The sequence below is a fragment of the Eurytemora carolleeae genome, unplaced genomic scaffold, assembly GCF_000591075.1.
Source record: "Eurytemora carolleeae unplaced genomic scaffold, Eaff_2.0 scaffold248, whole genome shotgun sequence".
Taxonomy (NCBI): Eukaryota; Metazoa; Arthropoda; class Copepoda; order Calanoida; family Temoridae; genus Eurytemora; species Eurytemora carolleeae.
The window spans coordinates 194,106-211,090 of record NW_019396210.1 but is presented as its reverse complement, the minus strand read 5'-3'; the positions used below and the strand labels follow the sequence as shown (position 1 = coordinate 211,090).

The 16,985-nt window shown below is 32.8% G+C and overlaps 1 protein-coding gene across 1 annotated transcript in view; it reads left to right on the top strand.

The window, feature by feature from the left end:
* Positions 1–2,420: 2,420 nt before the first annotated feature.
* LOC111698243 (protein muscleblind-like) overlaps positions 2,421–16,985 on the top strand; it is an 18,273-nt gene continuing 3,708 nt past the window's right edge. Inside the window, exon 1 of the mRNA XM_023468531.1 lies at positions 2,421–3,170. Coding sequence (XP_023324299.1) covers positions 2,934–3,170 — 237 coding nt within the window. The 5' untranslated portion in view covers positions 2,421–2,933. The remainder of the gene's footprint in view (positions 3,171–16,985) is intronic.

Sequence of the window (16,985 nt, the reverse complement as noted above, 5' to 3'; positions counted from 1 at the left end):
ATATTTGCTTTAAAATTATGTTTACAGTCCCTTTCGTTAAACTTATAGATGAGTCGGATACAGGCTAAATAGGCACTTCCACATTATTCAATATATCATGCTCATGTTTTTATACAAATTGAGTGAAATGTTAATTAGCCACAATTCATGGTTAAATTACAACTCAGCTTCTTGATATTCTCACAGAATTATGTAAAATTTTATCAAACTTCCTTAAAAACCTTTTCCTTTGAAATTATCTTCTTAAAAATGCTAATCGGATTACCTTTAATATTATGTTTATTGCTTGTTAAGTACTCTATATGTTTATTTCATATTTTCAATTAAAAGTAAAGCCGCTATGCTCAGAAAACTTGTGCACATGGCACTAAAACATTTTTAACTTTGTGAACATTCATCTGTTAAATGTTACTATGACAAATTGCTTCAAAGAAAGTTAAAAATAAATATGAATAAAAATAAAAATAAAAAGAAGTTAAAGAATAGTGTGTAAAGTGTAAAATGAATAAATAATATTTATGCAGAAGTGTAAAATGAAAGTGAATAAACATGAGGAAGTGTAAAATGAAAAGTAAATGAATATGATGAAGTGTAAAATAAAAATTAATGAATATGATGAATTGTAAAATGAAAAGTAAATGAATATGATGAAGTGTAAAATGAAATTAAATAAATATGATGAAGTGTAAAATGAAAGTAAATAAATATGAAGAATTGTAAAATGAAAGTAAATGAATATGAAGAAGTGTAAAATAAAAAGTAAATAAGTATGAAGAAGAATAAATGAAAGTAAATAAATATGAAGAAGTGTAAAATAAAAGTAAATACACATGAAGAAGTATGAAATAAAAAGTAAAAAAATATAAAGATGTGAAAAATTATAAGTTAATGAATATGGAGAAGTGTAAAATTAAAGTAAATAAACATGAAGAAGTGTAAAATAAAAGTAAATAAATATGAAGAAGTGTAAAATGAAAATAAATAAACATGAAGAAGTGTAAAATAAAAAGTTAATGAATATGAAGAAGTGTAAAATGAAAGTAAATGAATATTAAGAAGTATAAAATGAAAAGTAAATAAACATGAAGAAGTGTAAAATAAAAACTTAATGAATATGAAGAAGTGTAAAATGAAAGTAAATGAATATGAAGAAGTGTAAAATGAAAATTAAATTAATACAAAGAATTATAAATTAAAATTAAATAAATATGAAGAAGTGCAAATTGAAAATTGAATAAATACGAAGAAGTGTAAATTGAAAGGTTATTAAACATAGAGAAGTGAAAACTAAAAAGTAAATAAATTTAAAGAAGTGTGAAATGAAAAGTGAATAAAAACATGATAAGTAAATAAATATGAAAAAGTATAAAATAAAAAGTTAATGAAGGAGATGTTAAATAAAAAGTAAAATAATTACAAAAATAGTTTTAAATGCGAACATGAATATTAATAATTTTTGATACTATAAAGATTTTCTCCTCGAGTCATTTTGGATCAGCAAAAAACTTTTATCTTTATTATTTATCTGTTTGTATTATTTGCTAAATATTTTGATAATTTAATTTCCTTCAATTTGCTGCGTTCTTAATTTATAAATTACTGTAACTGCTGCAATGGTAAAGTTCTGCATTGCGACCCAACAACAACTTATATAAAAAAATTTTAACTCAACATAAGAACGACATATTTTAGTTTAATTGAGAAAGGTTTTGCGCTCTTTTAACACCTTCAAATTTCAATTGACATGCGCGCATTGAAGGTTTATTTTGTATAAAAAAGGATCTTTTTAGGGGGAAGATGATCTTTATGGGTGGGGTAGATAATATTTAATTAAATACGTAGTTTCAGCAATTAATTAAAATCGAATATGTTAAGGGATGGTTCAGAAAGAACTTAGGCTTTTACTTCCGGGTTGATTCACTTCCGGTAAAGTACAGCAGGACTATAGTAGCGGGATAACATGCAGATATTGGAAGTTTTTCATGTTAGAACATCATTTATTCCCCCCCCCCCTCTCCCATCATCCTAAAATTCCCTCTGTCCCCTTTCCTCTCTCAGGCTTATTGGTATGGGTGTCGGGTATGTTGGGGGGAGGGGGGGGGCGGGGAAACAGCATCCCCTTTATTCCGAGGCTCCCTTTGTTTCCTTACAGCTGTTCTCCCAACCCGTCTCGTACTTAATTTTACTGGGGGAAAAGCTGTACCAGGGAATGTATTGACTAGTAGTACAGGCTCGACTTGAAGCTGCATCTGCTCGTACTAAACCGGGTTCATTGTTTCAGAAATCTAGCTGTACTGGCACGAATGGTTGCCCAACTTGCACCAATATCTAAAATATCTTCTACCCTACCGATATATTGCAGTCCGGCGAATATACCCACGTGGGGTCCGGTCCAGGCCGGCAGTGACGGTCCGAAACCGGTTTCAGTGGCAAATTACGAGCTGTTGGAGTAACACATGTTGCTTGTGAACCCGATGCAGTAGGACCGTCTCGCCCCCTCCCCCCAGACCGTCTACCCATCCAAACCCCTCACATTCACTGCTTGCATTCGCCAAGAGACTTTGCTTTGTAAACCACGCCAGTAGTGAACCCGCTACAGTTTTCAAGTGCAAGCTTATCTCCTGCTTAAATAGATTTACCCCCTCTAATCCTTGATTAATACAACCTTTATATATACTTTTCAAAGATATTTCATATTTAGTGTTCTGTGCTGTAATCTTTAGTGCACAGACAGTTAAACTTACACAAGTTAGTAAGAAGTGACATTTGATATCTGAGATTTGATTCAGCTCTGTCGGAAACCAGCCCAGTGTTGGGGCTAAACATACCCGGACAAAATTATGTAATATTCGTCCCAACCTTAACCCTCCACAAGCTCTTGATTAGTACTATATCTGTGATCTTGGATTCTCTTGATTAGCTGAAAAGAATCCATGTCAGCAGCTTCTATCATGTCCTTCCCATCCTACGTGGGTCCGGCTCCTATCACCATGCTGAACGTCAGCTCTATGCTGAATCAGAAAGACAGCAGATGGCTGCAGCTTGAAGTCTGCAGGGAATTTCAACGTCAGAAATGTTCTCGACCGGATGCTGAATGTAAATTTGCCCACCCACCGCCTAATGTTGAGGTGCAAAATGGGCGGGTCACCGCATGCTATGACAGTATTAAGGTAAATTAAATAAAAGGAAAAAATGCTCAGTTACCCAGGGAGGATGATACTTCAAAGACGACTGTGCGGAATTTATACTTTCTGTTTCGTTATATTTATGATTCCCAGAAACTGTAAACTGTTTCTTTCTTTGTCAAATAATTAAGACAAATTATAACAAGACTATATGCAAAGCAGAAGACTTAATTCAATGTTGGCATTTTTAAGAGTTCATGGTCGTCTGTACAGTCTCATACATCCTGTAATTCTCCAGAAATAGACCTGGCTCCAGTTTTAGATATCTTAAAAAGACCCCCGGGTTGATTCTGAAAAGTAAATAAAAAAACAATAAAATAAAAAACGATGTTATTGAATAAAAATACAAATTATCTGAATGTTGTAGAGAAAACAAAACTGTATTACTTAATACTTCCATAATATATAGATTTTCTATAATATTAGATAAAACATCATAACTGCTTACCAACAATTTTAATTTTCTAATCCCTATAATTCAACCCCTCTCCTCCCAAAAAAGCTGAAATAGTCATGCACAATCATTTACAAATATTAGTCATTATAGTCAATATGTATGAAGTAGAAATCTCTGTTTGTATGTTTGTATGTCGGATCATATCTCATGAACCCCTTAACCGATTTGCCTCAAATTTGATTGGAGAACTCGAGAGAACCACGGGAATGTTCCTAGCTTGCTTTTAAAAGTCCAAGTTGAGTGGGTTGGCTTTTATAGGGTGAAATTCAGGCAAATCTGGGTTCCCAAGCTAGTACATTAAATGACAGCAAAGTAAACTTATTTATCTGTTTAATGTAACAAAAAACACAAATGTTCGCTGTATCTTAAAACCACCGAGGATGACAGATTTATTTTCTCTTTAATGGTTAGTTTAATTATTATTCATTAGTTAGTGTCAATATGAGGTAATCGCAGATAAGTCAAGTCCTTAAATGTATACATAATACACATCACATTTACATCCAGGGTTAACCACAAATCATGAGGCTTCAGAGACTACTCTGTCACAATTCCTTTTTTCAAATCGTTTAATTAGCAGAGCAGAAAACAGAATCTAACATTGGGATCGTCATATTTTAAGAGTGTTAGGTCGTCTTTACAACCGCATCCTTTGTGGGTAACCCTGTATGATTTATATTTTCCATTGTGAATTCTCTAAAAGCATTACTACTGTAGAAGAAAAAAATTATCAGAATTAAACACTTTTAACCCTTAGTAAAATAACAATATCTTCCACATTATCGATCAAAGAAAGGCTTTAAATTAGGCGTACAGACATTTTAAGAAATAATCCCATACCAATACTTTTTGAACAATATTACAATTCAGATTTCATTTTGATAAAATATTATAAAGAAGGAAGAAGAATAATTCTTCCAACAATCAGACATTTTCTGCCATCTATTTTCTGCCATTTATTCCCGCATTTTCTCAGCTAGGGGGAAATTAAATCCCTTGGGGGAAAGAATTAAAGGGGAAACCAGAGGGTAGGAGACATGCAGGAGTAGGATAGGAGTAGGATAGGAGTAGGATAGGAGTAGGATAGGAGTAGGATAGGAGTAGGATAAGAGTAGGATAAGAGTAGGATAGGAGTAGGATAAGAGTAGGATAGGAGTAGGATAGGAGGTGGATAGGAGAAGGATAGAAGTAGGATAGGAGTAGGATAAGAGTAGGATAGGAGTAGGATAGGAGGTGGATAGGAAAAGGATAGGAGTAGGATAAGAGTAGGATAGGAGTAGGATAGGAGTAGGATAGGAGTAGGATAGGAGTAGGATAGGAGTAGGATAAGAGTAGGATAGGAGTAGGATAGGAGGTGGATAGGAAAAGGATAGGAGTAGGATAGGAGTAGGATAGGAGTAGGATAGGAGTAGGATAGGAGTAGGATAGGAGTAGGATAGGAGTAGGATAGGAGTAGGAGTAAAAGGAAGAGTAGGAGAGGGATAAAAGTTGGGGAAAAGTAGGAAGTACAGATGGAATAAAGATGAAAATAGTAAAAATAAGTTTACTATGGTAAACTCATGCGTACATGCTAAACTGTACAAATTATACAGCCCAGAACCTACATAAATCTTATGGCCGTAAACTTTAGGTATGGAGGGTTGGGAGGGCTTTTCAGCAAGTTTAGTCGAAATAATTGAAATATATCCTGGAAATATAAACTGATATTTTTCGAAAATGTAAATTTTGCATTTTTTAAAATTTGATTTTAAAGTTGGAAAACTTTAAACTTTTCTTTTAGATAAATTATTTTCATCATTGGTCTACGTTAACTTTTTAATTCTTTTTCCATTTTCCCAATTTCTATTCCAATAAAACTCATCTGACATTCTCGCATTTTCCAAATATATATATATATATAATATATAAAGTATTTATATATATATTGAAAGGGATTTTAAAAGTTTTCCCGGCAAATTAGAAACTTCAGATTTTATACTTCATAGATTTTTTCTTCATTATTTATAAAACTTTTTTTTTACCCAAATACTTATTTTTAAGAAACCAAATGAGAGAGAGAAAGAGCGCTAAAGATAGAGAGAGGGATAAAGAGATAATTAACTACTGCACGAAATTTTACACAAGTTTAAACTAGTAGGACACCGCACGCCTTAAATAATATTGCTTTTTAAATGAGAAAAAGCATTACTACTGTAGAAGAAAAAAATTATCTGGTTGTACAGGGTCAGTTAGGTTGAAAACCATATAATCTTTAAATAGGGTAGGTTCGGTGAAAATTGACTTCTTCAAAAAATAATTTGAGGAAATATTCAGAAAAAATTCGTTTCTTCAGATTTCATTATTCTACTCCACTGAAGCCAAGAATTAGTGTTCCTTTCGAAATATATTTGTGAAAAATTTAGGAATTTAAGAAAATTCGTAGAATTTCAGTTGATGCTTGTCTTTGCATCTCTCATCGTCGTAAAATGACAATATTGTCAATCATTCCTCACATTCCATTTCGGTAGCAGTCAGTTTTAATAGTTTGTAAAACCCCGCCCCCCACAATAAAAACTTAACCCACGCATGTATAAAACTATATCATTTATATCTCTAAGCCATCAAAATTCAAATTGAATTTTAAAAATTTGACCAAAAGAAAGATTTTTCAATAATGAATGCATTTTACGATTATTACCTCTCGGTATATGTTGTCTGCGTCGAGCCAATGATTCAGGCTGTAAAAAAAGGTTTAAATTATATTTTTCAACAAAACTTTTATGCGTTTTGTATTCCATATGTTGTAGACCTTTGATATTTCAAACCATATGAATTCTGTTGAAAAAAATAATCTAAGTATTAACCACTCTAAGGTTCCAAACATATCAAGATAAAAAGATTAGATCTTTGTTCCTCTTTAACTTTTATCTCTTCAGCGCACAGTTTATAAACAAGAGATCCTGGTTTGTGAGCCAGTAAGCTTTTAATTATACCCTTTAAACGTATATTTTTCATATTTACTATTTGCAACTTTTTGTTGGTTTGTGTGTTCTAGATATTTCAGTATAAAATATCTTTTTCGATATTTTTATAGATTTCGAATGAGAGCTCAAAACTTGACTGAGTTAGTACTTAAGATCTAGAAAATTAATTTGATTTTAAAATATATCCTTAAAACTCAGCGTGCTGGATAAGAAAGCGATGTTCAATTCAGAAAATAATAAACAACTATTTTGTTTTCTTTCAAATTTATGTTTTAGTAGTTGAAAACGGTTTAGAATCTGTATAACTTTGTACTCTTAGTTGAAATCGGTTTAGAATCTGTATAACTTTGTACTCTTAGTTGAAAACGGTTTAGAATCTGTTTAACTTTGTACTCGTAGTTGAAATCGGTTTAGAATCTGTATAACTTTATACTCTTAGTTGAAAACGGTTTAGAATCTGTATAACTTTGTACTCTTAGTTGAAAACGGTTTAGAATCTGTATAACTTTATACTCTTAGTTGAAAACGGTTTAGAATCTGTATAACTTTGTACTCTTATATAATTGGTTGGTTTATAACATATATAATGCAGTTATATCATGCATGCAGTGCCCTGGAACCACTGCTGAATTTTAGCGCGCTGTTTTGCAAATATCCATATTTTGTACAGTTACGCAAGAATCAAAACCTACGTAATATTTGAATTCAAAGAATTTGTTTTATTATCGAGAAGAAATTATAGCAATTTAAAGGTGCCGATTGATCCGATGAACAGGTTTAAACTTTTAATTTTTTAATTCAATTTTCGTCAAATTCAGTGAGACCTAAAAACACTGATGAATAGGAAGATGACTTGTATGACTTGTATAACTTGTATGACTTGTATGACTTGTATGACTTGTATGACTTGTATGACGTGTATGACTTGTATGACATGTATGACTTGTATGACTTGTATGACTTGTATAACTTGTATGACTTGTCTGACTGTATGACTTTTATGACTTGTATGACTTGTATGACTTGCATGACTTGTATGACTTGTATGACTTGTATGACTTGCATGACTTGTATGACTTGTATGACTTGTATGACTTGTATGACTTGTATGACTTGTATGACTTGCATGACTTGTATGACTTGTATGACTTGATGACTGTATGTTTCAGATCATGAATGATGACGATTCATGTATTTTACAGAGACTGCTGGAAAACCTAAAACATAAGATTTCTTAAATGTCGTCCTCTTGTACCACAGTTTTATGAGTTCTACTGTATATTCAATTTTGGAGAACATCTATTTTATTGCAGGAAATATTTACATTTTTTAAAAATCCAGTCCCCGTATGTTGAGAGAGGTTACACAGTTCACAACTTTATATATATTTATATATCATATATACCATTTCATCTCATTCCTGTCTTATCATGATATCAGAGGCGTCGAAATAAATTACAATTTAATCTGAAATCAACGTAGAGAAACTCTAAATGTATCGTTAGTGAGGTCAACAAAAAATATCCCTAGTCTCCTACCCCTAAAATTTGATTCTATTCCTGAACAGTCTGCAGGGTCTTAAAAAGGTATTCATATTTTTTCAGGTCCTTGATTTTCTCTATTTATTCTGACGTTTTTTATTTAAACTTGTTTTTATTTTACACCATTAAATCCTCAATACTAGGGCTTCAGAAAAAAAATTGCTGTTAGTTAAGGAAAGGTCGGAAATAAGGGGCATTTACAGGAATTCGTCCAACGCTGGGGCTTAACCTTTTTACTTTCTTGGAATGGGGATTAACATGCAACTGTTTGGGCCATGCATGGGAACTAAGGTTTTCACTTATCCAGGGGGGGGGGGCTCAGACCCATAGCCCCCCTCCTGTCCAAGTCAGATTCATTGATTGGCAGAGTTCTCTTTTGTTTGTTTTTCTAAAATATTTTTATTCTTATTTTGCATGTGAGCCAACCATACAATAATTTACTAATAGTTCAGTATTTACACCCGCACACAGTCAAAACTGCAGCAATATTGAAACACGAACCCCGGTGGTTTTCTAAGCAGGGTAGTTATTTTTAAACCGGTTTTAAACTTGAGATAGTAAGCAAGGAATTTTCCATCTAAAACTGAATCATATAAACTTCGGTATTGATCAATAAAATCATTAAGATTGTGCTAACATAATAGAGTTTAATTGTCATAATAATATTGCTCAAAAAGTTATAGACACATACAGACTACACATTTTTAATATTAGCGTTACATAAGTTTGAATTTGAATGCTATTGTGTAAACATATTTCAAATATTTTTTCACTTTAAGTGCTTAAAATAATTTTGTGTTGGCAAAATGAGACTATGAATACTCTAAACCACTTCCCCTAATAAATACTGTGTATATACACATCCTTTACGGTTATACGATCTTCTGACTCTCCCAGCCCCATACACCCTCTCCTCTCCGCCACAACCCCTTCCCCCCTTTTACCTTCTCCCCTCTCCCCTTTTACATTCTTCCCTTTATCTTATTCCCTTCCCCCTTTTACCTTCTCCCCTTCACCTCACCTCCTTTCTCCTTTACCTTATCCCTTTTCCCCTTATACCTTCTCTCCTCCACCTCACCTCCTTCTTCCTTCTTCCTTTTACCTTATTCCTTTTCCCCTTTATACCTTCTCTCCTCCACCTCACCTCCTTCTTCCTTTTACCTTATTCCTTTTCCCCTTATTCCTTCTCTCCTCCACCTCACCCCTTCCCCCTTTTACCATATCCCTTTTTCCCTTTATGCCTTCTCTCCTCCACCTCACCTCCTTCTTCCTTTTACCTTATTCCTTTTCCCCTTATACCTTCTCTCCTCCACCTCACCTCCTTCTTCCTTTTACCTTATCCCTTTTCCCCTTTATACCTTCTCTCCTCCACTTCACCTCCTTTTACCTTATCCCTTTTCCCCTTTATATCTTCTCTCCTCCACCTCACCCCCTTCCCCCTTTTACCTTCTCTCTTTATCCCTTTTACAATCTTCCCTAAACTTCATCCCCTTCCCCCGTCTACTTTCTCCCCTCAGCCTCACCACCCTCCCCCGTTTTACCTTCTCCCCTCTTTTTATTTTTTGGAATCCCGCTCGTTAACAATTTTTTGGAAGATATGATTCGTCAATTTGACTTTTTTCTACTATTTAACATGCAAACGTAAAATATGGATAATTTGTCTTAATTATTCGATCTTTCATCCACATTTCATATTCTTGGTTTATAGTCAGTAGTCACACCCCTTTCTCTTAGTCACCCCCTTTCTCTTAGTTACTCCCTTTCTCTTAGTCACACCCTTTCTTTTAGTCACACCCCTTTCTCTTAGTCACACCCCTTTCTCTTAGTAACCCCCTTTCTTTTAGTCACCCCCTTTCTCTTAGTCACACCCTTTCTTTTAGTCAAACCCCTTTCTTTTAGTCACCCCCTTTCTCTTAGTCATTCCATTTCTCTTAGTCACCCCCTTTCTTTTACAAATATCTTTCTTTTAATCATCTCTTTCTTTTATAAATCTCTTTCTTTTATTCTTTATAGTATTATTTTTTGATTTACTCATTTTTGATAAATCTTTTTCTTTTAACTTTTTTCTTTATTTATTTATTTCTCTTATTTTTTTCACATTCAATCTTACAAATTCTTTTTTTCTTCATTCTCATTTTTCATATTTATCTTTTTATTCATTTTTTATCCTGTGATATTGAGGAAATGTGCTAAAATAAAAGACTCTGTTTGATCTTAAAATCTGTCATTTCACATCGAATTTAAAGACAAATATATACACAAATATATATTACTACGATATATAAATATATATTACTACGATAAATAAATATATATTACTACGATATATAAATATATATTTCTACGATATATAAATATATATTACTACGATATATGAATATATATTTCTACGATATATAAATATATATTTCTACGATATATAAATATATATTTCTTGGGTTTATATCAGTTTTTGTTCTGCGTCAAATTAAGTTTATGTTATTTTATCAAAGAGATGAAAATATAAAATATAATATTATTTGTCGATTGAAACGTCAAAAGATGTAATTTTTTTTTACCCTTCCCCCCAATTGCAGATGCACAGTTGAAATAAGGCTTAGTTAGATACATTTAGGTAACCTTTTATCGGGAAAAATAGCTATTATCTTAATTTACGACCAAGTGCGGGTAAACGTACGGCCGGAATAACTTTTTGTAACCTTGGCAACGCTGGTTTCCAATTTACCTCATTTAATACATTTCTGAATCATATAGATCTTCCTAGTCCACTGCTATCTGCTGACCACTGTATTTTAAAATATTCCTAATAGCCTGGAACAATGCAAGCATCTACCCTACCATAATAGGCATTAGACATTACACATAGAATTTACATGCTTTCTGATTTTATAAATATTTTCAATAATTATTATCATTATTTTTATTGTTATTATTATTATTATTATGATTGTAAAAATGTAAGTTTTCTAATTGGTGGATAAAAACAAAAAGTGAAAAACATCAAAACATCCGACACTAATACCCCTCGACCCCTTGAACCCTAGAATAAAGTTGATTGCTGCTACATCATATCTGGAGAAAGTTTTGCAAATTTTGGTTTTATTTTAATGATGTAAGATAATCAATCTTGGGAGCTGATGAAGGGTTAGCTCGTAGGGTTGGCAAGAACTTAAAAAGAAATTTTTTAAAAGTTTGCCAAAAATTGTAATTCATTTGTTTTAATGTGCATTTTCAGATTCAATTGGACTTGTTTCCTTTATTAATTTGAACCCTAACCGCAAGCCAGAAAATACAAAACAATGTTGAAAAAGATATGCATCTAAAACTTTCTCAAATTCTGTAAATTCAGAACCAAGTCCAGGGGTGTTTAAAAGGGCCCCTGTTACGTCTTTAACATTAAACAGAAGTCTTTAGCCATGCATCATGAAAACATTTAACCTGTTCTCACTTGCAACCGCAGTTCAACCTTCTTTCAAAATTATACCCACATCAACATTCCACTAATGATTCTCGTAATACCCTCGGGTTCCCTTTAACACCCCTTAGTTCCCCTTGATAGTTCCTGGAATAACCTTGGGATTTCCCTTCATGGTTCTTCGAACACCCCTGGGTTCCTCTTGATGGTTCCTGGAACACCCCTTTGTTCCCCTTGACGGTTTCTGGAGCACCTATTGGTTCCCCTTGATTGTTCCTGGAACACCCCTGGGTTCCCCTTGATGGTTCCTGGAACACCCCTGGGTTCCCCTTTCACACAATTCCACTTCCTTCCCTATTCATATTGGCCTAGCTTAAGATTCTTGTCCCAACAATTCCAGAATAATTATGCATAAAATAAAACATCGAAATTCTAAATTGAATTTACATAAATTCCTAGCTCTTGCTCAACCATTCGTTTTTCCCAAGTCTTCATGACACAATCTTGATACAATTCTGTGCTTCAAAAGAAAAAATGGGACCTGAGCTTTTTTACAATATTGCAAAGTTTTAGTTTTCCTACAGTCGTCGTAGTATATATTAACACAATGAAGACGGCTTTCGATTTCAATTTTAAACCTACCAAGCATTCAAACGGTATGGATACACATTAACATATGGACACAAAGAGACGCTGTCAATTAACCGCTTCTCTTTGTTTCCCAGTAAACGTGAAATTTGAAAAAATATTCTAAGAAGTCAAAATTTAAATAGAAACTTCGTCTTCATTGTATTGATATCAACGCCGACCATTGTATGATATCCGAGCATCGGCATTTTGCCTAACTTTAGAGAACATTTTCTAAATTACAACGAAAATTTAAGATAATAATGAGCAGACAGGAGGAAATATGGGATTAAAAAAAAAAGGCAAAAGAGAGCCTAATACATTTACGAAAAAAGCATCACTCCTCTTTAATGTACGTTGCGCGTCATAAATACATTTTGCCTGTACTTGTTCATATTTTAATCATCTATGAAGTATGCTTAATTTGAGAGTAAATCTCTTTAAAGTTATTACCCTTTTCTAACCCTCACCTAAAAGTTGAATGAACACTGAATTTTAACTAGACCTAATTATATACTTGCTATTTTGTTACATCAGAGCAAAACTGTTATTAAACCCTCTTTGCCTATAGACCTTGCATACAGTGTCCCACCCACTAACTTGTGTACATGGAAAAATCTGAACTTTATTCCCCGAATTTAATCTTCCCTCCCAAGTTGTTGTATTTGCAAGATCTGTTTGATACTCCGGGTCTGTTTCAAGAACAAGGATCATCATCAAATTCATCCATGAAATTAATTCTTAAATTCTCTGGGTTGCATTATGCATATCGTAATTTTAGTCTATTCTATATCTTTCCTATAATAACAAACAATTTAATTTTTGTTGCCCTTTTCTCAAAACCAATTTATTTCTTTGTTAACGTTTCTCAAAATTATCTCCGCTTTGTAAACCCAACTCAAAATATAATCCTCCCAATATTTATAAACATATCTATTTAAAATATTAAATAACAAATATTTTTTTCCCCTTGAATCCAGTTTTTGTTCCTGAATCCATCTTCTGTTCCTGAATCCATCTTCTGTTCCTGAATCCATCTTCTGCTCTAGAATCCATCTTTTGTTCCTGAATCAATCTTATGTTCCTGAATCCATATTCTGTTTCTGAATCTATCTTCTGTTCCTGAATCCATCTTCTGTTCCTGAATCCATCTTCTGCTCTTGAATCCATCTTTTGTTCCTGAATCAATCTTATGTTCCTGAATCCATCTTCTGTTCCTGAATCCATCTTCTGTTCCTGAAACAATCTTTTGTTCCTGAATCTATCTTCTGCACCTGAATCCATCTTCTGTTCCTGAATCTATCTTCTGCTCTTGAATCCATCTTTTGTTCCTGAATTAATCTTATGTTTATGAATCCATTTTCTATTCCCGAATGCATCTTCTGTTCCAGAAACAATCTTCTGTTCCTGAATCCATCTTCTGTTCCTGAATCAATATTTTTCTGAATCTTGCTACTGTTCCAGAATCAATCTTCTCTATCTAAGTCTAATATTTTATCTGAATCTAGTTTTTCCTCTGAATCATTTCTTTCTCCTAAATCCCCTCTCGTCTTTAATATAAGATTTAGATATTTATTTGTCTGTAACAATCTTTATCTTTTTCTCCTAAATCAGTGCTCATCTCCCGAATTCTATTTTTTTAATTAAAAATCCTTTTCCTGAATCCATCGTCTGTTGAGACCTATCAGATGAAAATTTCCGTTTTTTCTCGAAAACGTCGCTGACTAAAATACTATTTCTATCTAGCTCCTTCTCCTGAGTCTTTCTCTTGAATCCAATCTCCTTCTCCTGAATCCAATCTCCTTCTCCTGAATCCAATCTCCTTCTCCTGAATCCAATCACCTTCTCCTGAATACTTTTCCTTAATCCAATCTCCAAAGCCCCCTCCTGTGTAATGGTTCCAACCCACCACCGTGAAATCTGATTTAATAAACTACTAATTCTGCGTGAAAAAGGTCAAGTGGGTTAGTCCATCCTGGGGTAAAAATCTTTAAGAAATGATTTACGAGAGAGAAAGAGAATTATGATTTATTCCATATTGAAATTGCGTTAAAAACTTTGAGGTTCTTATTCTTAAATGCATTTTTATACTCTTTTCACCCAGGAAAAAAATGAGCGTGAATATTTCGGAAAAAATTATAATTTGTAAACAGTTTTTTAGGGCGATTCCAATTAAAAAGCCATTTGCCATTTTTGTTCAACCAAGCTTAAATGAATTTGACGATCTACAAATTTGAGACACCCTGTGTTAATAAATATTCTTTTTTTATCAGACACGCTTTATATCTGAATCCATGACAGTTCTCCTATGATCCAATTCCAAATGTTTAAATTGAAAACGGGACTTGACATCTCATAAGAATTGAGGAGAGGGGGGGGTATTGTGTGGGGTAGGGTTGTGATTTAAGTCACATTTTCTTGCAGTTGTATTTAATTCTAAAAGTCTGTTTGTTTTTAAAGGTCGTATATTCTTTATCTGGAGGATCTAAAGTTTTTCCAATATTTCAATTATTTTACTCATCCCCGGGACCAATAAAGATTGGAAATTGAATTATATTTGGATATAAAACTTGACATATCAATATCTTTAAAAATATATCCAATACGTTGCACTTCTTTACATTGTTCTAAATTCTAGCAATCATTCTTTCTAACATTTTTAATAGATAAATGAAGAAATGAAAAAAATGATATTTTCCCCCAATAAATTAGTTTTTACAAGACCCTGCGAATTCTTACGTTTAACTTTGAAATTTGCAAGATTGGTGGCAAGTTTCGCACTCCTACCACTTTTTACCCCCCCCCCCCCCCCCCATTCTCAAAACTGGTCAAAACTGGTTTCTTACAAAATTACACGCGCCTAGGTAGCTTCAAGGATTGTAATTGTGTGCAAACAATAGTTGTAAACGCGCGAAAAGCGCGCCTAACCTGTTGATCCTTTCTAGATTTTTCTTTGCGCGCGTTTATTTATCTATCCGTGCATTTCTCAATCTTTCTTTTTCTTATGAATTGAACCACGTTACTTTTACAATTTTTGCAGCTTCAGGGCACTTTGTTTTAAACAACAATTTCATGGACTTAGTGGACTTAAATTGGAAGATTTTCAAAAAGAAAGCTTTAAAATAAAAATTCTTCTTTTGCAATTTTTTAAGAATTTTGACACACTATAAACCTTCCCCGATCTCATAGAGAGGTTTCCCCCAGAACATTTGAGGCGATGGTTCAGTCGTTTTGACGTTTATCAGATACATAAAACAAACAGAAAAGCCAAAAATAACCATCTATCTTTGTTTTTATCCGTCTCTACCCTGCATCATTCAATCCGACCATCTTTATGTACCCCCCCCCTCGAACCATGCCAATTTAGAAGTGCAGGAAATATTCAACAAATATAATATGTCTACTAGAGTCTGTTACCTTTTAGACTTATTCTTTTGATTCATAAGGTTTAACTTTTTTAAACATAGAAATGATGGTTAATTTTCTAAAGAATGCAAGAATATGTATAAGTTAATGAATCGATATATCAATTAAAATTTAATTTCTAGATTTTTACATTTAATTAAAAAAGAAAATAAAAAAAGTATGGCGACAAAGTACGAATAGAATGTTTTATTGTTTTATAATCTCTAGATGTAAAATTAATATTCTTTAAATAGAGATAAAGGAATTGATTACTTGCCACATCTTTGCAACCTGATGGTGTAAACCTCTGATATTTCAAACTTCAACTGATTGTACTTTACAGAATTCATAAGATTGAAATATAAAAGATCATCAGGATACAAAGATAAAGTTATTAGAAAAAAAAGATTTTGTGGCGAGTAATCAGGAAAGATAAAGTGATCTATTAATTAAAACATACATATATATGAGTGAAGAGCTTTATTATATAGACTAATGAAAGCCAATGCACGATGATTTAATATATATATTCATGTGTTAGCTATAGCTGGCCAAACGAACCAAATTGCTAAACTTTTTTGAGGGAACCCTTGAGTAACTCTTGGGTAACGTTAGCTTTAAAAAATTAGATTTTCTTTTTTAAAATTCGAAAGTTTATATTCATACTTTGACTTTTAAGTATTTCTTTAACTCCACGGACAACGCCGCGCCTGGCACTTTAGCTATTATTACATAAAATAAGTTTCTATCTTTTACCTGGCCTGGTCAGTTTTCCCGAGAAATAAATATCGTCCAAGTTTTCCCTGTTTTCTCTCAATATCTCTCTTATCTCTTCTCACGCAAATATGTGTGAATACTGATGACAATTCCTGTTAGACTAAAATATTTTTTTTACAACATTTCAACCGCAAACCCCCCCCCCTCATCCCACTCTCCATTGTGGGTTAAATATAAGATAAGTTTTTATTGTTTACTTTAAGTTTCTATGTTACTTGTCGTATGTGCTTTACAATACCTCAAAAAAAATTACCAAACTATTTTTTATTTATAGAAATATAAAAATGCGAATTTTCTGTTGAAAACTTATATTATTTTATAAATACTACCCTTGGGAACTTTTAAGCCAGGCTGAGAACATTTCTGTTGGTTCTACTGAGTTCTTCAATCAGAGTTTAAGGCAAATCGGTCGAGGGTTTTATGAATTCTGTATTATAAACTTTGTAGTTACATACTCTATACTATAAATGTATTTTTTTAAATATCGCCCACCCTTCTTTGTAGTTACATACTCTATACTATAAATGTATTTTTTTAAATATCGCCCACCCTTCTTTGTAGTTACATACTCTATACTATAAATGTATTTTTTTAAATATCGCCCACCCTTCTTTG